We start from the raw sequence: 21,807 nt of genomic DNA, 5'->3' as shown, positions 1-21,807 counted from the left end.
ATGGGATTCTGTTGTACGGCGGGGCATGTGTTTGTGTGTCTGCTACGACTTCGGGTGCTTTGTCTTTCTTGAGTCTTGCACTCACTGTTCCAGGAGGAAAACAACAGCAACAAAAAAGAAGCCCGCATGGGCAGGAAGCTTCTCATTTCCAAGTCACGCAGGCCGTTTGTGCAAAATGTACGCACGTGCAAACGCGCACACGCGTGCTGAAATGCAAACAGAGTCTTTGAAGTAACTGTGAACTGTGAGACTTTGAAGCCAGAAGAACACGTGAAGAGATATTGTTGAAATAGAAATGTTAATCTTCCAGAGCTCTCAGGATCCCCCCCCCCCCTCCTGCAGACCACACATTCACACGTGATGGAAAAAAATGTGATGTTTTGCTTTCTTCTCTGAGCATTTTACCACAACCATTTGTGCCGGTTTGGATCGAGCAAGTGTTTGCCTCTGTCATTACTGCGCTGGATAAACGGCCCTGCAAGAGTTTGGGCTGCTTTTCAAAGAGAAAATAAGACCAGGGAAGCGGCGAGCTTAAGGCGGGTCACTTCGATTGGCTGTCCTGTCTTGTTAGCAAACAGAGGTGCATCGTGGAAAAGAGCCCGGCGGAGAGGGGAGAGGAAAGATGGGAGAAAACGCTTCGCTCTTAATGTGTTTGTTTGAAAAGGAGAAACTCCTGCGAGCTTTTCAGCTAAGAAGGCATTAAAGAAGCTGTCTCGCCGGGCAGGGATTTCACAATCACTCGCTCACTTGCTCAAACTTTGTCTCTCAGTTCTGTCAGGACTCTGCAATCACTTTTTTGTTCTAAACCAATGACCCAGTTCTGCTGATACTAGTCCCAGACCAATTTACAGTTTAATAATGTCAGTTTTTCTGTAGTGCACTTCCATTTAGCGGAGGCATCAGTCTGAATATTTCCAACCGAAATGATGTTGATTTATTTAAATAATCTTGGAAAGGCGGACAGGTTAAACCGAAAAATGACTCCACGATCACATGTTCTGCTGCACTGAATCAAATTGGATATTGGAGAGGTCCGGTCAGAGTTAGCTCAATCAACAATATTGGATGTGAAATATCTGCCAATCCCAATTGTGGACTATCTTTCCAATTCACTGCCTCGCTACCCCTCCCCCCCCCCCAACACACACACACCCCACCCCACCCCACCCCATATAAACATCTCGGCTCGGTGAAAGAAACATCCGCTTGGCTTTTTCCCCGACAGAAAATATGTTCAGACTATATAGGTGCCTTCTATCTCTCACCAACCAATTTCTCTCTTCAATTCTCTCTCTATGTATTATGCATTTCCAGTGTATTGAATTGGCACTCTTTACACCCCTCTCTCCCCCCTCCTCACCCGCTTTCTCCATCCTATTGTAGTTTGTAACAGGCAGCATAACCTTCATCCCCTCCTGCTCTCAGAGAATCCTTTAAGAAAAATGCCATTGATTGCAACACTGCCCTTTGTTCCTTTTCAATTTACTCTTCTTCCTTTGAATGCTTTTTGTTTTTTTTCAAAATCAAAGCTTTCTTTGTACCTCCTTAATCACTGCACTGTCTCTCTGTCCTAGCCAATTACAGCATTGTGTCTCTAACACTAGCTTTTTGTTTTGTTTTGTTGCCTTGTCAACCGTTTTACATCTCTGCTGCATGGCTTTGTTGTTGAAGAGACTTTTTGTTTGTGATTGATTTCCTGCCGTCATTGATATGATGGCATCAGGACTGAACTTTACCATGATAGACTGTGGAGCATTACCTGAAGCCTTCAACTAACTCTGCTGTTATATAAAACTCTTACAATTATGTCCCCCTTCTAATGCATTTATACCTTTGTGCCAGTGACGGACATTGATTTACTACAGTAAAGAACTTCCTCCCTTTATCCATTCGTTTCATTGCTATGGTAACAGTAGTGATGTCTGTGTTGGACAAGCTAGAAAATGAGAGATCAGACCGACTTACTGTGATACTTTATGTTTTGATCTTTAGCAATGGATCATATCTCAGCAGTTATATGTGTCGAATTTAAGCTACGATGTCACATAAAATGATCATATCAAAGTGTAGAACTTTAATTGACTGAATGAATTTAGCTTCTCATTGGCTGGTTCAGTGGAGTTGTTGAGGAAGAAAAACAAAAGACAAAGCAAGGTAAATGATCCATAGGAAACAATATCACTATATTTCAGGGATAATGATATTATTTGATTTGATAAGATACTGAAACATGCTCTATTATAAAATTTAAAGATGAAATGTAATGCAGGCTTTTAAAGTGTCATAAGTAATTCCCACTCCGATGATAGCAACATCCTCAGTGGCAGAAAAGGCTGGAAATTTGAGTTTGAGTTTGCCTTTGATACACAGTTTTGTTGCTCCTTTGTTGTAGCTGCTGTATGACTTTGTTGGCTCTCTCCTTCTTCTTCTTCTTCCAGTCATGCGCCATAAAAAGCCTCGACGAAAACAGGCGTCATACATTTTGTTTCGTGTTAATCTCATCAAAGCACTTGAAGAAATAATCTAGATTTCCAGGAAATGATGCCAGTAAATCGAGATGGGAAATTAATACTTTTGCAGGCTCCCATCACATGAATTAAGTTCCTCATCAATTTTCAAAATGAAAGTCATTATGTTAAAAACAGTTGGATAAAATTTTTTTATTGTGTTTGATAACTTGCTGTGTAAAAATGCCAATCACTCAGTGTCCCGGCTATCTGAGCTTTCATTATTATGATGCAGAATAAACCAGATACATTTTCCAATTGCCACTGCTGAATAAATGACCTGCAGCGTTAGGCAGTGAGGGTGCTTTTAAATTGAAGTCAGTCATAAATTCGTACCCACGTAAGCAAAAACAAATAAATAAAGCTCACAATAAAGCTCAGGTTCAACTCTGTACAAAGTCAAGTAAACAGTCTCTAATATCTTTGCTCTTCAATAATCAATTTTATTTGTGATGAAAGAGGATTATTTGTTCAATACAATTAGCTGATGTACCAGCGGTGCTGTGAAACTAAAACACTAAAATCAAAACTGCATCTGCGAATCTGAAGATTAAAGCTGAAAATATGTACTGACGATAGCTGTCAAACGTCTAGAGGGATACGAGCAAGCTGAAACTACAGGGACTGGCTTGTGTAAAATACGCCACAGTCAACATAGTAATACTGTAAACACTGTTATTTACTGGAATAAAAAAGACCAGTAGAATAGATCAGAGCTGATGTTGACATGTTTACTTACTCATTTATTCACCGAGCAAAGATAATTCTGTTGATATCAGAAGACTGTGTTTGTGAGGAAGCACATTTAACATCAACATGTCATCTGTGAGGGAAAGAGGGCAGGAGCAACGGTGTCTGTGCACTGTGCCTGACCTTTGATATATCAGTGACCATCCTGACCAGACTGAGAGACTGTCTTCCTCCAGAAAACCAAAGTGTGTGTGCAAGCAGCTTATTGCGACCCCCAGTTACTTTTGAGAATTAAGCTGCCTCGAGCAGTCGTATAATTAATGATGATATGGTGTCCTGGAAAAGAGATGCAGTTCAGATGACGTCTATATAATGGGAATTATATGTAAGAGCCCACTTGCACCTGCTATTGACATGAAATCTGTGTCTGGAAATAACTGGAAAAGACGTATTAGTGCTAGTTTTAAATACATGCAGAACACATTTAGATTGGATGAGCCAGGCCAAATGGGGAGATGGCATGTTTACATTCTGGTGAAAAATCATCTCTCCCACAAGTTCAAAGGTCACATAACTCCGCCTCTTTCTGCAGGCAGTAGCAGAAACGTCACATCTGCAGTTGAAATTGTGGGCACACTTTGAGACCAGGTGTAAATGCAAGGATCCATGTCATTATTCTGTCACAGATCGCACACAATACAGGTGTAAATGGGGTGTAAAGCCGTGTTTCTGTCACTGACCCCTCGTTAAGGCAGGCATGCCTTGAAAATACATCGTGTGTCACAGTCACAGTGTGAAATGAACCGCGTGACTGGAAATATGAAGGATGTGTTGCTGCCATTTCTTTATATTTTCAGAAATATTCACTCAAATGAAATGAAATTGAAAGTAAATGAAAAATCATTAAATCCCTCCAATTTCTTTTTTTTGCAATTGCAAACAAAACATATCCAATGTTTGTTCCAAAATAAGGGAAAATTATGGATAATGGTTCCACAATTATGCTAAATGTAGAGCCATTATCCACGAACCTCCAAACACAAGCTGCCGACAACAAACCCTCTCAGAGGCATTTTGCAAAATACTACTTTTAAAAAAGAATCATCATCACCCCGTGTTGTCAGTCATTCCACTTCATGACAAAAATCGTTGAAAATAGCCGAGATGATTTTCCAGTCCAAAAAATTTCAAGGATAACTGCTGTTAATTTGGGCTTTGATAGTTTTTAACTCCCTTTTAGGGAAGATACAGTTGGGAGGGAAATGAATTGATGTGTGAACAAGAGCCAGATACAAAATGATAAAAGCCCTCGGTGAAGAAAATAAAAGAATTTTCAAAAAAGAATCCACATTCTGTCCCGTTTGTGCTGTCACGATCGAAACCAAGCAGCTGCAATCTTTATCAATGAGTTTTAAATGATGTAGTTGTGCAGAAAGTAGTTTCTATTGTGTGGGTAAAGTTGTGACATCTTTATACTGTTCTACTGAAAGCAGTGCTTGAAGGACAGTAAAGAGAGAAGAGGTAATGAAAAATAAATCAGAAAAACGCGAAATGAAATGATAAAAATCGTTTTAATGTCTACCCGGTTGCTGCGGCTTCTTTTATCCCCGACATGATGAACCAAAGATAAGCAGGAAGTAACCGCTGTCGGGAAATACGGCGGGAATCTACATGGCTAAAACACACTCAAGCAAGGTAGTTTCCTGAGCGTGTTGAGGCCATGTAGCATTTTGACATTTGTAGTTGTAAACTGCTTTTGTTCGTGTTTAAACTTGAATTTCAATTCCAAAGATCAAGGTAAAGACACCGGGGTTGCTCCTTCAATAAGTCGTAACCCCAGACAGCAGCAATTACTGAAAAGTGGACCGAATTTCTTTGAAGTCTTTTGAGGTTGATTGTTAAGGATGCCACATACTTCCACGTTAAAAGTAGTTTCCCGTGGTCCTTCGTTTCCTTTGGGCTGTCTCTCGAGTGCACTTGAGTTGCATCAGGCTTCGTCTGCTTCCTTCTTGGAAATGGACAGAGAGGAAGGACACTTCGCTCTCCTTCAAACGAAGCAGGATTTAATTATTGTGGAGTTTTCTGAGGGTCTCCTCAGTCAAACTTTCCCATCTACACTTCCAAAGTGAGCACTTGGGGAAAGAAACCTTCACTCCATCCTGGAATGATTATGTTTATCCTTTTCCGGATTAACGCCCGCTCAGTCATCATTAATTGAGTCGCTTCCTCACAGATCCAATCTCACGACAGTCAATCAGCGGTCAGGCCTAATGGTTTTGTATTGTCAAAGATGTGTGGGAATAGCTTCAGGTGGCACACATGCAGTTGGATTTCTAGCCATTGAGTAATGCTGCTAATGGACCAATGGGCCTATTTATCAACAAGTAATCAGAGGATGTCAGTAAAAGGGTTAATGGAGCGAGGAAATCAGAATTAATGAGCACTGTGTATCCAGAATTAGGAAGTTTGTGAAAACTCAAGTCTTACAGAACAAATTAGTCGTTGGCAAATTGCTTAGTGAGCTTCGTCTGGTACTTACAAGATAAAAACACTTCAAACTCTTCCACACTTTAATAATATAAAGTTAACAGCAGCAGGTAAGAAGTTACTCTGTAGCACGCAGACATGAAAATGCTCCTTAAATGTTATACATTAACAATTATCTTAGTTGTATTGAAGAAATTGACCGTTTAATAATAACTATTTGACTTATAATAACATTATAAACAAGACAGCAGCAGATAAGGTTGCACGACTTCATTGGCAGTATTTTCTCCTACTCATTCTTCACATTTAATTTATATCCTATAATTATTGTCAACAAATTAAGCACTAATCTTAGCCTATAATATTAGGAAGGGCTGCGTACTATTGTTCTTGTAGCCTTTATAAAAAAAATTAAAAAAAAAAACCCTGAACAGGCTGAATAATGTGAAGGAACATGATGTATTAACATTAGACATAAAACAAAGCTAGGTTGACCTCCAGCCAGCGAGCATGAAATGGGGAATGATGCAGCAGCACGAAGACTTTTGCAGCTCCAGAAAGTGGAAAGATGAGAAAACACTACTTCTCTGGTTGTATTTCACACGTGTCCGGTACATCGGACTGCGCTGAGGTTTTTGAACATGACAGAAAAGGCGTTCTGCTAGGTGGACGGTGAGAGATCATGTGCACAAGAAGTAATGAAATAAAGTAAGATTTCAGCTTGTTTACAAATTTATTTTATTTATTTATATTGTTTTTATTTATTTCATAAAACGCGAGCATTTCTTGTAATGAAAAAGCCAATCAGTGACTTTTTAGTGGGATTTTTAAATTTAAAAAAAATACATGGTCGTAAAAAGTAACAATGTGATGGAATTACTATTTGGAAATGTAACACGGGTTTAAATTCATCACTCTGACCTGTGGTTTATTAGAGGAGACGGTTTTCACAGCTACTGTTGCATCAAGTGATCATTTGGTAAAAGAGGAGAGCGGCATTGCCCTCTAATTTCTGAAAGCCCCTCCTGACCTCATTAATTCTCTTTAGCCACATGTGACCCCGTGAGTGTTACCAAACCATGACATCATAAAAAAACGTATTAAATGCTTTGACTTCGTAAGGGAGATATGCTTGTCTTATAATAGTCTCTCGAGTGCCTCTCATCATTATGTTTTTTCGTAGTTGTTGGAAGGCACCTTGGCTGCTAACTTGAAAACAATTTGACTCGTTGGCTGCGTTTCATCTGCGTTTATTCAATTTTAAGTTAAGCCGTTTTTCATGCCTTAATTCCTCGTTCAGAGATCTGAGCTGCTTCATGAAGAAAGGCACCTTGTTTCTGGCTCACAGAATTTTGTGGATATATAAATAAAAATCACTCCGCGCTAAAGAAGTATGAGAGCCTTTCTTTTAAATACTTTAAATTGTTCTCCTTTTACAGTGTTTATGGTAGTTCTCTCTTTACAAAGTCAGACAGGCGGCAGGGAACCCAACAAGCAACTTTGGATTCTTCAACTTCAGAAACAGAAGCACATTTTTTTAGTTGAAGAAGTGCCGGTTTTGATTGAAATAGTGAAGAATTTCCTGCACAGAAAAGACTGTCTGACACTCCTGAGTCCTTAAAGCTGCAAGATCTAAGTACTACTGAGGAACAGACACAATCTGGTTTTATCAATTTTCTTTTAGAACTGGAAATGTTGAAATATTTCATTGACATGATGAAAATTAGATGCAGACTTTGAGGACATTTGAAGTTAAACAGTATTTTTTGATTCCATAAGTGCGAAAACTTCCTTCAAAATATCATTCGCATGTTTCACTATGCAAACTACTCCAAAAATATGATGTGACACTGAAAAGTCATTTTGTTTTCTGTAATGTTGTTTTGCTTTGGAAAATGTTCTTTGTTGCACCTCAGGGCCGCCGTAGTATCGCCGAGTACTCTGGACACGTCGTGCCGCTCAATGCATTAACACTGACAACGATAGCTAATGTGTCAGTATTGATGAAGCCATCCGAGGCGTACCTTCTGCCAGTAAAGCATTCTTTCTATTTCAATGTATAACTGGAAATAAATTTAATAAAATAGCTACAAGCGAACAAGCATGTAACATATCAATCCAACCTCAAACTGTCAAGCCGCTGCTAAGCACTTCAGAGTAATACTCCTCATCGGATGAAAGTCTGATGTTTATGGATTTCAGTCTTTCAGGCTAAAGAGTTTTTGCTGGCATCCCGCAAAAATAACTCTTCAATGAAATCTTTATCCGGACACTCCTGTGTACTTTGGGCAATCCTTCAAATAAAAAGGTCTGTGCTCGGTTTCAATTTAGCAGTAAACACCTGCAATCTAACTTTCTTTTAATTTGTGCTTTTATGTTGAAAGCGTTTGTCTCCCTGGATCAAAACCTCAAACAGTGTTTGTGGTTGGTAATATTGTGAGTGTATAGAACAGACAAGGGCTTTATGTAGAAAAAAAAAAAAATGTAAACACTGATATGAAAGCTTAAAGCTACAGAAGTCTGATGATGGAAAAGAGTGAAGTACGGCTTAAAGAATGGATTAGTGTTCTCTCTCCTCTGGAATATGTGAACGCCTCAGGGAGGCTGGGGAGGTGTTGTTTACCGCTTCTGAGTCTGTGATTTTAGCAACCAAATTAACTCGGATAAACTTCCAAAAGGTGAGACACAAAACAGTAGCCCATGGCAGCGAGAAAATATTGATCCAGTCCTACACGTTTGAATCCCCCAGCTCCACGGAAATGCAAAGTGTTTTAATTAGAGTTCCTCTCGGCACGAGGTTCTTTCGCTGTGTGTGCGTCTGCGCTTTGACTCGCTGCCAGTCTCCTCTGTCTGCAGCCTCGGCGCTAAGTCAAGAACAAAGTCACTGACATGAGAGTCATTCGGGATGTGACACACAGTGACGACTTCCACCGGGGCGCGGGAGTGTTTGGGAATTTGCAAATCTTTTGACGTTTTGGCTCGGTACTCCGGTGCACTGGATTTGAAACGAAACAAACAGTGGCTGCGGGGTTCAAGTGTTGACTCCTGGCTTTAATTGGAGGCTGTTGTTGTTTTTTAGCAGGAAAGAGACTCTATCACGGTCCTCTTGCACTGTGCAAAAAACTGGCACATATAACCTTAAATCCTCAAACCTCCCATGTGCAGGATAGTGCACCTGAATACATGCCTCTGTTCAAATACTAATGGACGATCCTCTTAAAGAGGCACTCCACTGATTTTACACTTGAAGACCAGCCAGTGAAAGCACTTGTAAAAATGTCTGCTCGGGATATCTCGGCCTCCGCTGGGCCGATTTGGACCTTTTGTTTTAGTGCACTCCTAAAATCACTGGAGTATTACTTCGACTCCGCTGAGCAAACTCTTAAGAGGGCAAACCCTTAAAGTGACAAACCCAAAAGGAAATTTGTACTTATCCTGGGCATTTGGAGTAGATTGATGACGATGATGGCCTTTGAAAAGTAGCAACTATTTAGACTTTACCTATTTAATAGTCAGGATTGTTCTACGTGATGCTGAATCTAATCTACAGAGGCACCGACATTGTAAATATTTGCATATTTTATTGTTTTGCATGCATTTCTGTTACCATAAAGTTGTTGAAGTGACCTAGAAATTGTTTACAGTGATTACCCTGAGGCTTTGCACTTTTAATCAGCGTATAGTTTTCTACAGCTTAATGAGGCTTTGGATCACATCCAAAATGATATCACACAACATTGTTGTTTTTTTTTTAGGTCAAAACAAAGGTTTATTCCTCAGACACTTACTGCAAATGCGTATAGATTCCCCTTGGCCTGTAAATTCACCTACAAATATACAATATATATGTGGAAGCGGCTGCTTAAAGCTGCTGTATGTGGCTCAGATTTACTTTATGTTTTGCCAGGAGGTAAACATTCGAGAGAAAGCTCTGGCAGTGTTCACTCCTCGCTCACTTGGGGCTTTTTCTAACTCGGAGGTGCCAGACTCCACCACTCGACCGCCGGAGTGCTTGCGCCTTCATATTAATGTCTGATCTCCCTTTTTTAACTCACAAGACTACCGAACACGAACACGGGAGCATTCTTAAGTAGAAAAGTTCATTTACTCTCACTCTTCCATGGCTGATTACTCCTGGCAAGGTCTGACCTTCAGCTGTCAACACTGATCCCGCAGTGGATGCTCAGTTTGCTCAACCCCAGGATCACTGGAGGGCACGTCTCTGTTCAGCCATGCCCACCGGGAGCCTCTCTGTACTGCACTACCTTCATTTTCTCATTACTTTCGATTGAAAGCAGGCCCCGCTGCTTGTTCCCGACTGAGCTAAGAGCTCGATCTGTTTCAGAGAGCAGATTGCTGACCACTCCGAGAGAAAGTACTTCAACTACTTGCTGAAAATCCTTAATTTGCTTCCCACATAATTGTGTTTAGCGCTGGAAGCTACAAAATAAGCACTGGATTTGAAACGATTTGCAGTGACACTTTTTGCTACTGAGAGCAGCACTGTGGTACAAGTGTGCACTACTTTTCTGCACCTGTGGGCGCGGAGAGGTTGACATTTGGCATTTAATAAAGAGGGGAGATGCCCGAGTGCAAATACAGCAGGGAAAACATGGGCTTGTTTTAATGTCATTAGGCGTTTATAGTATGTTTAGATTCTTAAACAGAAAGGAAGCCGCAAATCTCCTCTCATTACGAATAAATCACCATGTAAAGATTTTGCCACCTGTTTTGAAGCACTGCAGATCTCCTTTTCCTCATTCATTTAAAAAAAAAAAAAAAACGTTGTGACTCAGAAATTAATTTGTTTTGGAAGAGATGTGGCGGATTCACGCTATTAATCGAGATCCTCAGCTGAGAAAGGCGTAGAGTCGAGGCGTTGTGGATTAGGACTTATCTATGTGTTGGCAACTATCCAGCTGGCTCCGGAGGATTTCACTGACCTTGGAGAGGTTTAAAGTTTTTTGGGGTGAGCGTGCTCTTGTTTACGGTACTCGGTACTGTATAGCATAGCGAGGAAGCCGACCTCCGACCTCGTCTCCGCAGGCGTCCGACCGGAGGACGCATCCTCGGGCGTAACGATAAATCCCTCCCAGCTCCAGTGATACTGCTCCGCACCTGACGCCAACCTCTGTCTGTGTCTCCGTGAATTCACCAAAATTGCTAACAGTGTTTTGTCCTTGTGTTGCTGTGTGTCTGCGTGTGTGTTTCACTGCCTTAGCAGAATCCCTGTTCAGCGGCCTGGGGCTGGGGGCGGTGGTGGGCCTCGGCCTGGGAGCGCTGCTGCTGCTCCTCGTGCTCGTGGACGTCAGCTGCTTCTTCCTGCGCCACTGCGGCCTGCTGATGTGCATCACGCGCACACTATGCAGCAAGAAAACCACGACCAGCGGCAAAGGCAAAGAGATGGAGGAGGGCAAGGCCGCCTACCTGTGAGTATTCTCTATCTTTTACGTTGTGTTTTTTCAAGAGCTGTAACTTCATCTGTCAAAGTTTCTGATTTCTACGGTAGCGGTATATGTTCGCTGGTCAACAGGCCATTCATGCTTGCAGAGGGAACATCTGCTGTGGGTGTATCTTAATACTAGTGGGCTGCACTGGGTCACTTTTATTATTACATATTTTGTGCAACAATAGGCTGAATAAGATGAATGGATGAATGTAAATCTTTTTAAAATGTAAAATAACCAGCTTTAGATTGAAAAAAGATCCAATTTCTTAGAAACAAATAATTCAAAAGTTCCATTCGGTTAAGGAGGTTAACCTCCAGTAAAACTCTTTGACAAATTGTTGTCAGCACAAGGAAAGTCTTTGTGTCATGTAGAGTCTACATTCATTCTATACATTAGTATTGTGAATGAGAAAAAGGAGACTTGTTTTTACCGTTTACTGTAGGTACACCTACACCAGCCGCCCAACCACCCTTTCAACCACAGTATGTCTTTATGTCTTATTCACTTACATCAGTGCCTTTCATATGATGTGCAGCGAGTCCACCTTCAGAGCCATTTGTGTGTATCATGATATGCATGTATAATAGCGTTTTTAATTCACGTTGTGACGTTTTGTGCCATCGTGCTGTGTTTAGTGTGTTAACTGCATTCAATAAGTCAGCGAGGAACTCCACAAAAGTCTCCCATCGCTGCAGGCACTGTGTGTCTGAGCGAACTCATACTTTGCTTTTGTTTCCTTTCATCAGACGATGTGCAATTTAGAGCCCCCGGCCCCATGAAATTCATAGCGCAATAGATTTTCAGATTGAGGCGCCACTGTTTTAAGCGGGGTGAGGTTTGGTGAGATGGCACCCACCGAGTCTGATTCATCGCTTCTCAGCAGTGCCATTTTTGTGTTAAAGCTGACGGTGTGCCAGCCCCGTGTCTGGGATGCAGAGAGAGGGCGCGGAGGAGGAGGAGGAGGAGGAGGAGGAGGAAGTGAAAGTAAAGGAAAGGAAAGGGAGGTTGGACTTTTGCTGAGTCACTAAGCTCCCAGCGATGGAGGGCTGAGTGACTGCCTGCCCAGACAGCATGCAGAATCTGCAGCAACTCACACGAGCCTTGACGGTCCGTGTGACACTATATGTTACTACTAGAATACTTCAGTGTCTTTTTCTGAGTACAGAAGTACAAGTATGTTATGACTCTGCTGGATGGAGCATTCAGATGAGGATTACTGTTGTAAGAAGAATATATTTACCAAATGAGAAGGATTTACCATCACTTTAGTATTGTACTTCCATAGGTTTGAGGGACTAATCAACTGTTTAAGGACTCTTAAGGTCCAAAACACACCTACTTTTCCCACAAAGCAACTCAGTCATTTGATGTTGAAAATCCCATTTGTAAGCACAGGTTGTGTCAATAAAAACCCAGTCCAGCTGTAAAAAGGTCATGAACCACCAATTAGGAATATTTTGTGAACCTGGGAACTTGTTAACTCTTCCGATCGCTGTCCCGTTGTAACCGCAGCCTCTGCAGAGACTTTAATTTCACCACCGACAGGAACGACGGCCATCAATGCAAAACCGAGCCCCTGCTTTGAGCTAGTGTAGAGAGAATGAAGTAATGCAGTGGCCTGCCATACAATGAGTCATACCCCTGAGCTGAAGTGAGTCTGGTGAGATAACGCTTGAAATAATACAAAGCTCAGACACTCCTACTGAGTTTGCAGGATGTCAATAGTGCAAGTCTGATGGGTAATAAGTTGTGAAGACCAGCAAACCCCGAGCAACAATATCAATAATGACATCAATAGGACTGTATGCAGTGATAAATACCTCCTGGGTGAAGTAGAAACGAGGTAGGTGACAAGGGGCACAGATCAGACTCTGTGTGTGCTCAGCGGATGTGAGCTGAGGAGTGTGTGTGCGAGTGTGTGCGAGTGTGTGCGAGGTGCTGGTTTAGATTCAAGAGAGACATCTTGAAGGGACAGGTTGTGCACTCCTGACACAATGAAGATTTTAGAGACAGGACTGTGGGTCAACAGGGGTCACAGACAGTCCGAGCTGTCTGTTTTCTCAGCTCGATGTGGAGCCGAAGCTTGGCGGGGAGCGGCCGAGCGTCCTCTCAGCGGTGCGGTTTTTAACTTGAAGTCTGGAGCTCGTCCGGCGGACTGACGGGAGACACCGAATTCGTGGGTGTCTTTCTATTATGAATCAGTCTGGGCACAGCGGGCTTTGCGGTTGCCTCGGGAAAAAGTTGAAAGACTGCTGCGTCGACAGCGGCCCGGGTGACTTCAAAAGTCAGTCTTCGCTTCAGGTTCTTGAGTGTTAAGTTCTTGAATGTGTGCGACTACTGGAGAGACAGAAAAGGTTAATAAAGCTGTGGTCTGTGCAGCACACAGTCAGATCTGACTTCATCACTGCTGTTTAATCCTTTAAGATCCAGGCTTAAAACTCCCCATCTGGATATAAAGCACATCAATTAATCACATTTTTACATGAGGAACATTTAAACAACACACATTAATGTAACTGTCTATATTTTCCCGCATTGTCTCCAGTCGTTTTTTTTCTGGATTTTCACCGCCGATGATAGTCCGATCCTGTCAGTGAGAGGAGGAATACTGACTATCTGAAGGAGTTTGGCCCGTCAGTAGCGTCCCGGCAAGCATCATATAGAGAAAACCAAAAAATGCTGTTAAATGCAGAGCTACATTTGCTCTAAGTGAAGAGGTTTGTTGCTGATATTCATTCACCCTATCTATGTTAAATAAAGCTATTATTGTGGTGCAGTTACAGTTTAAGTGATGCAGGAGAGGTTTGTGCTGACGTCAGTGAACAGTTTTCAGTTTCACACAGACTCGGGCTCAGTGATGGATTTGACTTGAAGGAGACCAGACTTTTGAATGTTTTCATACGTGCCCGATGACTGACGGCAGGAAATATGAAACAGAATGCAGGATTATAGTGAAGTCTGTGGCGTCCTGTGGCCGGAGGAAGAAACAACATTTGATTTAGATTTCTGTCAGGTTCATGAGGTCGTTCTGTCCACTAACAACGTGTAGAAGGAACTGAGCAGTGTATTACAAAGGAAGGATTTATGAAATAGAGAAGTTTTTAGTTCCCTTTATAGTGTATATTACAGTTGAAATAGTGGACCTTAAGAAAATGAGGGTTTCCCAGACGGAACATGCATTAAATATTTAGTCGTAGATGTTGCGTTGCAGAAAATGAAGTTAAAGGTACAGTGAATTAAAACCGATGGAGCGCAACCACTTTGGCCAGTCATCCATGATTACAGTAGATGCCCTAACTTTTAATTACTACTTTAACATTTTTGGCCATAATGCATTTTTTATGCAAGGACGAGCATCTTTTTGCCTCTTTGTTTTTTGTCACGCCAGTAAAACGTAAAAATACACCTGATTACAGCGATAGAGACGTCCGATTATGCAAACTCTTGGAGAGACAAGACAGTTTGTGTTATTGACACGTAGACAGAACGTAAATTTCCAATTCCCGAGCAGCAGACTGAGATGTCTGACATTTAATTAAGTGTGAGCTTGCATTTCTCTCTCTTAACACCAGAGCAAACAGAAAGCCGGTTGTCTCGGGAAGCTAAAAGGCTTCGGAGCAAGTGCACCTGACTTTGTAAAAAGAAAAAAAGACCTATATCTGTTTGGTGTGGGAGTTTAGTTTCCCTCCATTTATTCTACGATCGCGTAACCAAGCTGATTTCTATTCCAGGCGAGGTAAGAAGGTGTCTGATCCCCATGTCAACAACAAATGTCCATCAACAGCTCTGTCAGCGCGACCTTGACAAAGACTTCCACTTCTACGCTGACTGTAAGATCCTGGATGGCAGCTATATGATACAATATGCAGCTGAATACAAATGAACGTACATGTAAAGATTGCGATTACGGTGTAAACAAACACCCGCGGGACGTAGTGCGGCTCAGACCCCGGGCCGGCTTATTTATCTCTGTGAAAAGCAGGGATTGTAGTCCGCCTCGGTGACCGTGTGCTTAATTAACGTCAGCCGAGGGAAGAACAAGTCGCCCGTGCTGTGCTTTGGTGTCACTTAGAAGCTCACAGATTACAAAAATACATCTGCATACCCACTCTGATATGTCGCCAGCCCGCCATGAGGTGCTCGCCGCTGCTGGCTCTCGCAGCATAATCAGAGTCTTGTCACGACCCAGTCGCATTTCTGTTTGCTTTGTGTACAGAACATTGTTTTAAATGGGACTTCTGAGGGTGTGTGTGTGTGTGTGTGTGTGTGTGTGTGTGTGTGTGTGTGTGTGTGTGTGTGTGTGTGTGTGTGTGTGTGTGTGTGTGTGTGTGTGTGTGTGTGTGCAGAAATGGTGTATGCACATGAGGCAGTGTGTGTGTTGGGTTGATGAGTCATGTAGAAGTTAAAAAAAAAAACACTTGCCGAATCCCCTTTGAGTATTTTCGGGAACATCCACGTCCTTATTATCTATCAGCCCCAGCAAGAGTGGATCTCAGTGGCATCATTTAGTGATGCACATCATGTGAGTGCTCTGTTGTTCACATTTGATTTAGTATGTGTGTCTGTTGAGTAAAAGCAACACATATTGAGCAGGAAATTGAAGACTGTGTTGTATTCAGGTTACTGATGTCTCAACAATGATCCTTCAACCTCCCAATATATTAGCTTTTAAATGACACATTATGCTGGTTTGCAAAAAGCATTTGAGATTGCCTTGATATTGCGTCCACACTCCAAAAAGAGGAAATTGCAAAGCCGCAAGACCTCACAAAAGTTGCGAAAAAAAAACTCCCCATCTGGACATAAGTCTAATCTGTGTTTGCATGAAGCTAATGAGACATGAAATTGGCTCCACTGTGGAGGAACTTTAACATCCACCAATCAACCGAAGGGGAACCCCCTCTGGCCAATTGCAATATTCCTGCTTATTAGGTAGAGTGTCATGCAGGGCTACTGTTTCACATGCAGGATCTCACTCAGTGATATAGTCCCCTGGAGTTAGGTAAACGTCCGGTTTGGCTATTGGAGGGTGATTTTGTGCTGATGTACAGAGCCCTTTGAAAATGTATGATTTACTGGAAAAGAATTTATGTGATGAAAACCATCCAACCTGCCCGGTGATGCAGCAGCTGAGGCTTTATATAAATAACTAATTGAGATATAATTACTGTAATTAAATGAACACCTTTCCATGACAGCAGTGATTTATATGTAATTTTTTTGTTGTTAGCGAACAGAATTAGAGTCAAATGAATTTTTTCATCAGCAGGTTCATAAAATACTTTTTTTAAAGGCACCGAAACTAAAGAAGGTTTGACTTAAAATCTGCTTATGGAATCATTTATTAGGAACTTTTTATCTTGTATATTTATGTATCGACCGTGTTACATATTTGAAGTCTGTTCTCAGCCGGAGCACATGAAACCTTGAAAATGCAGATCTTTTTGTTTTATAGCTTTTAGTGAAGCGCATCAGTGGACGGGTGGTTTATGTTTCTCAGGCGAGGTGACGGACGAGTCTCGAACGATTAACAGAAGTTGGAGCGAAATGAGAAGCAGCACAACCCTGTGAACTCAGGAAACGTGAGCCGGCAGCTTCGCGCACGTCGTCTTAAAGCAAAACGGAGCAGGAGCGGCTCCTTATCTGCTTTCTCTGCTCGTGACTTGATCCCTTTTTCCAAATCTCCTGACCGAATCACAAACAAAATCCTAGGAAATAGGAAAATAAAAGGGACGCAGACGATTTGAGTACAGGTAGAGGCCGCACGGTCTTATTGATCTCCCTTTTAAAACGATATCAATGTCTATATCAAAGACGCCGTGTAACAGAAATGATTTGGCAGCTTTGATGTGTATTTATTGTTTGGTTGAGGGGGCAGGCTTCTGTTGGAGGAAAAATTGCATTGAGATGTCCCTCGCTGTACACGGTTTTACTTCCAAAATGAAGCGACAAAAGACAGACTCCTCTTCATTTTGCACAGTTCCTTGGATGGTACATATTTTGACAATGAATGTGTCCCTGCCGGTTTGGCAATAAGAGGTTTTTAGTTAGGCGGCTTTAAGTGGCTACACCAAATACATTGGCACTGCGGATGTAAAAATACATGAAAAGAGTGCACAAAAAAATAGTGGCACTTGTAATGGTTCAAAAGGAAGATTTATACAGCTCTTTTTCAAACCCCTTAATTATGGACCATTTTAAATGTCCAAATACAGTATGAACGCAAGTGAAATTAAAATTTAAATGTGGATCATTACAACACAGGAAATCTCAATATATCACCACATTTATTCACTCTGATTGCGTCCCTGCCCTTGGATAAAGCCAGATCCGCCAAATACATATAAAAACTCTCGTACATCATATTACTTGAAACACAGGCTGGTTGGATTTTCATCTTGAGATATAATTAACATAAAGATAAAGCTGTGGTGTCCTTCTGCTCAGTTATTCAAAACAAGGCTAGTGGAAGATGAGATGAAGAAGCGCGTCTGAGAAGAGGCAGCGAGCCAATCAAATGGCCCCGTGCTTAATAACACGCGTGTATTTTTGATTTTCTTTTTCCTCCTCGAACTGATTCAAATCAAAAGTAAATGGGAGATGTGGCAGCTTCGAGGTGATGTCATTCAGGTCGACGCGGGCGGGAAAAAGAGCAACAACAAGTAGCTGAGCAGAGACAGGAGAGCCTGAACGTGACAGTCGCTGTAATTTTTGAATACAAATTTGTTCATTCTTAAACTTTGAACAAGATGTGTGCGCTGGATCTTCAAATTTAAACTAGTATTAGTATACTAAGATAGCTTTGAAAGACAGTATTGTCCACTGTGTACTTTATATACAGTATGTACTTTGTACTTTGACTACTCTTGCACCGCTTCATCTACAGTGGCTACTGGAAACCAACACAGCACAAGCTGAGCAGGCAGGGGTAGGAATAATTTCCCTTTCTATAACCCTTTGTGCAGAGCCTGCAGAGGCTGTTATATTTAATATCCCTGCTGCCTTTTCTCTGCAATTAAATTCAGCTTTATTAATCCCAACGGAGGCAACTCATTCACACAGGAAAAGGTCTGCGAGGTGATTACTAGCGGGCTTTAAAGCGGGAAAGTACACATTTTCTGGAGAACATTTATAAGCCCACACTCTCTTTAGGCAGTAATTCAGGCCTACTTTGTCGAGCAGTTACTGTGTGTGATTCATAAAAAGCATCGCTCTTCATTTTGTGCCTGTTCACGTGAATTGTATATATGTTTTTAAATTGTAATGTCTGTAAAGGGTACACGCTGCAGATCTCACATCCACTCCGCATTTGTGTTTCTTCTTTCTCTTTTTTTTGTATCGCAGGAAGCTACCGCTGAAGGAAGAAAATGGGAAAGAGTCTCTCAAGCCGGATACGATTGAAATCAAAGTGCACAGTGACAACAGCATCCACACAAAGCCCGACGACAGCAAAGCGTAAAAAGGGTCGGTCCTCCCTCGCCACCAAAAGAACATTCGGATCACGAGACCAAAACCCAGAGAAACTACAACACTGGAAAATAGTGGAGTAAAATACCATATCTGTTTATAACGATGCCCCAGTGACAGGCATGTGTAAATACAAATAATAGAGAGAAAATAGAAAGAAAGGGTCAACCTTTTAGACACCCTGAGTGGTTATTGTAACATGTTCTTACAAACACGGCATCAGTGGAAGGCTCTTGTTGATCAATGATTGTATATTATTTTTTTGCCTTTATCTGTTGTGTCTGTTTATATTTCTCTGATTATGCGGTTTTTTTTGTTTTGTTCCGGTTTACACCTCCACATTAAGTTTCCACGGAGTCTATCCACCCCCCCACCCCCCCACACCCCCTTCCTCTTTCCCTCTTTGACTTCTCAAAAACAAAACAAATGTGTCTGCTTTGTTTTTCTCTGTCAGAGCGAAGGCACGGGCCGACCCTCAGTGCAGGACACCCTCCACGGCTCAAGCCAGTCCCCATGCCTTTAACAGCAGAGCTGGGTGTCTAGCTAATCACAGGCAAAATGCTGTAGCATTGTGTTTTAAGCTTCAGCACCAAGAGGTAAACAATTCTCAATAAGATCTGAGGCTTTACTGCGCGACTCAAAGGTTCTCGTGTTCCCCATTGTTTCAAATGTATTCATTGTTAACGAGAATTTGGATTTGATATTTGATGAGTCATGTTTTCTGAAGGGTTGTTGTGGATCATCGTTTATGTTGCAAAAAAAAACAAACACAAAAAACAAAGACAAAAACAAAGAATGTGTTGCGGTCCATGAGCAGTATAATACCACACGTGTGCATCAATGAAGCCTTTTACTTGACCGTGTCATTCTCTAACCACGTGTGCATAAGTGTGTTTTAGTCATCACTTGTCCAACTTCATACAGTAGTTAAGGTTAAAGGTTTAACTGCACTACAAGCCAATGTACGCTTTGGTATCCAACGAGTGATTAAAAAGTGACGTGTTGAAAGGCCCCGAATGGTGATCTGTAGAAGCAGACACAGGAACAAATGACACAGGAACAAATGACTTAAAAGTACATTCTTAAAAGAGCGAATAATTCAGCACGTGTTTTTAACGATCCATTTCTTTATTCGTTCTTGTGTCAGATCTGCCTCAGATGACTTTTTTTTTTATTTAACGTTTTTTCTTTTCTCGGTCTGATCGCTACTCTCTCTGATGTTGTCATGTGTTGTACATAGGTGGGAAAAAAAAAAAAAAGAATATTTTACAGAGCTTTTATGTAAATATACCCTAAAGGATGTGTTTTTTTCCAAAATGCAAAAGGTTTGGCTTTTTGTTTGTGTGTGTGTGTGAACACTCCTCAGATAAAAAGCTATTGTTTTTTTTTTGTTTTTGTTTTTTTCCTTCTCCCTCCTCTTCTCCTTCCGTTGTGTTCTTGTCCAAAGTTCAGTGATGGTGTAATATTGCTTTCTCTACTCTTGCTTTCCCTTAAGAAAACCCATGCCCTAAGGCTATTTCACGGCATTTCAATGGAGGCAGTAATTACGGCATTAATGTGCCTTCTCTCTCTCTTTCTCTCTCTCTCTCTCTCTTTTTTTTTTTTTTTTCTTTCTTCCCCTTTTGTGGCCCGACGCTGCTGCTGCAGCAGCGTAAGACCATCAAATTAATTTATGATCGTGACTTAGCTGCTCTTCGCCACAGAATGTGTCAGAAGAATGAATTTTATTGTGACGCTGTGAAATCTGGGAAACGTAGTCGTAGGACTGTGGATTGTAGTCGACCCCACTGGACAGAAGCAGATGTGTGTAACTACCTAGTGCAGCTTGATGTCAGGTTGATGCTGTTACTGTTGAGTAGAAAGTGCAGTAAGTGGCTTCAGAAATCTGGTTTTAATGGCATGTAATGCATCACCGCATGAGTGCGTGTGTGTGTGTGTGTGCGTGTGTGTGTGTGTGTGTGTGTGTGTGTGTGCATACATGCTTGGGTGGGTGAATCCACTTGTCTACATGAATCAGGTTGCATGTATGTCTGTTGAATGTATCTGCACGCACTGTACGCCAAACTGTGTGTGTTCGGGAGTGTGTTTGTTGGCCCCATTTCGATTTTTCACAATAAGAGTCTCCCAAACAAACCCTATTCTAAATTGATGAACATCTTACTGTTCTGGCATTTATTTTTGTTCTAATTTATTTGCTAATTTTATGACCTATTTATATGAGAGGACGCTCTCCGGCTCCCGTCACGCAGCTCTCCACGATGACCACGCGCCAAGTATGAATGTCCGAGTGCTGCGAGTGCACAAGTGTTTCTCTTTGAGTGTTAGTCGGCGAGAGCTCTCACGCTGCGTTTCAGGGTGCGCTCTGATAGGTAAAACCTGATTATGTAGTTCTCGACAGTGATTAATTCCCTCGTGGCTGCGGCACTCCATGCATGTGTCTGCGAGCCCCTCCCCGCCCCCTCCACCCACCCGCCCGCCACCGTTCCCCGCCTCTCAGACTCCACTGGTTTTTATCTCAGACCTGGTAGCGCCGGCTTTGTTTTCTCACAGCGAGCTCTTGTACCTGCATATCTCACATGGATGGTCCTGCCATGGTGTGGTTCCGCTGCCTGTTGCGATCACTGTAAATATGGGAGCACAGTGCCTGGAGGCTATACGATTTGTACATGTTCTTTTGTATTTGAATATGAGTCTAAGCCCCCCCACCCCCACCCCCCCCTCCCTTCCCTTCCCTCTCTGTGTCCTCCGCCATGCCTCGGTCCTTCTTCTGTAGGGGGGGGGGGGGTAAAACAGGTGTGTTTGAGCTCAGTGTACAGTATGTGTCCTCTTCGTCCCCATGCTCCCTGTGTCCCCTTGGACTGTCCCCGCTGAGTGTGCTTTGTGCAGGAGGTGGGAACTATTGATGTCTCTCTGTACGTACCTGTGGAACACTTGTGACTCCTATCATTTGCCGCTGTAAATAAACATGTCCTGGTAGAAGAGAGTGAGGCGCTGTCATTCATGGTCTCATTATTGGGGGTTTTATTCGGGCTCGCCATCTTATATGTCCGTGTCCTGAAAGTGTTTATCATAACAGCTGACTATCTATGAACAAAATGAGTCTGAGAATCAACAGCAAAGTGAACGGTATCACCGTGCATTTGTTTGTATGTTTGCAAGAGTGCACAATGAGCAAACTGACGGAGGTCAACAACGCTGCTGCGTAG

The 21,807-nt window shown here is 42.1% G+C and overlaps 1 protein-coding gene across 3 annotated transcripts in view; it reads left to right on the top strand.

The window, feature by feature from the left end:
• The window catches only part of LOC138207034 (neural cell adhesion molecule 2-like), a 233,042-nt gene extending 211,458 nt beyond the window's left edge, over positions 1 to 21,584 (top strand). For 2 of the 3 annotated variants that reach the window (XM_069164019.1, XM_069164021.1), the window contains exons 16-17: positions 10,906 to 11,113; positions 18,479 to 21,584. In XM_069164019.1, coding sequence (XP_069020120.1) covers positions 10,906 to 11,113; positions 18,479 to 18,593 — 323 coding nt within the window. In that variant the 3' untranslated portion in view covers positions 18,594 to 21,584. The remainder of the gene's footprint in view (positions 1 to 10,905; positions 11,114 to 18,478) is intronic. The other variant, XM_069164020.1, reaches the window with a different exon arrangement.
• The last annotated feature ends 223 nt before the right edge of the window (positions 21,585 to 21,807 follow it).

This window comes from Embiotoca jacksoni, unplaced genomic scaffold, assembly GCF_022577435.1.
Source record: "Embiotoca jacksoni isolate LCO1_2020_lvr unplaced genomic scaffold, fEmbJac1.0.p SCAF_30, whole genome shotgun sequence".
NCBI lineage: Eukaryota > Metazoa > Chordata > Actinopteri > Embiotocidae > Embiotoca > Embiotoca jacksoni.
The sequence above is the reverse complement of the archived record's forward strand: the minus strand, read 5'-3'. Positions and strand labels throughout refer to the sequence as shown.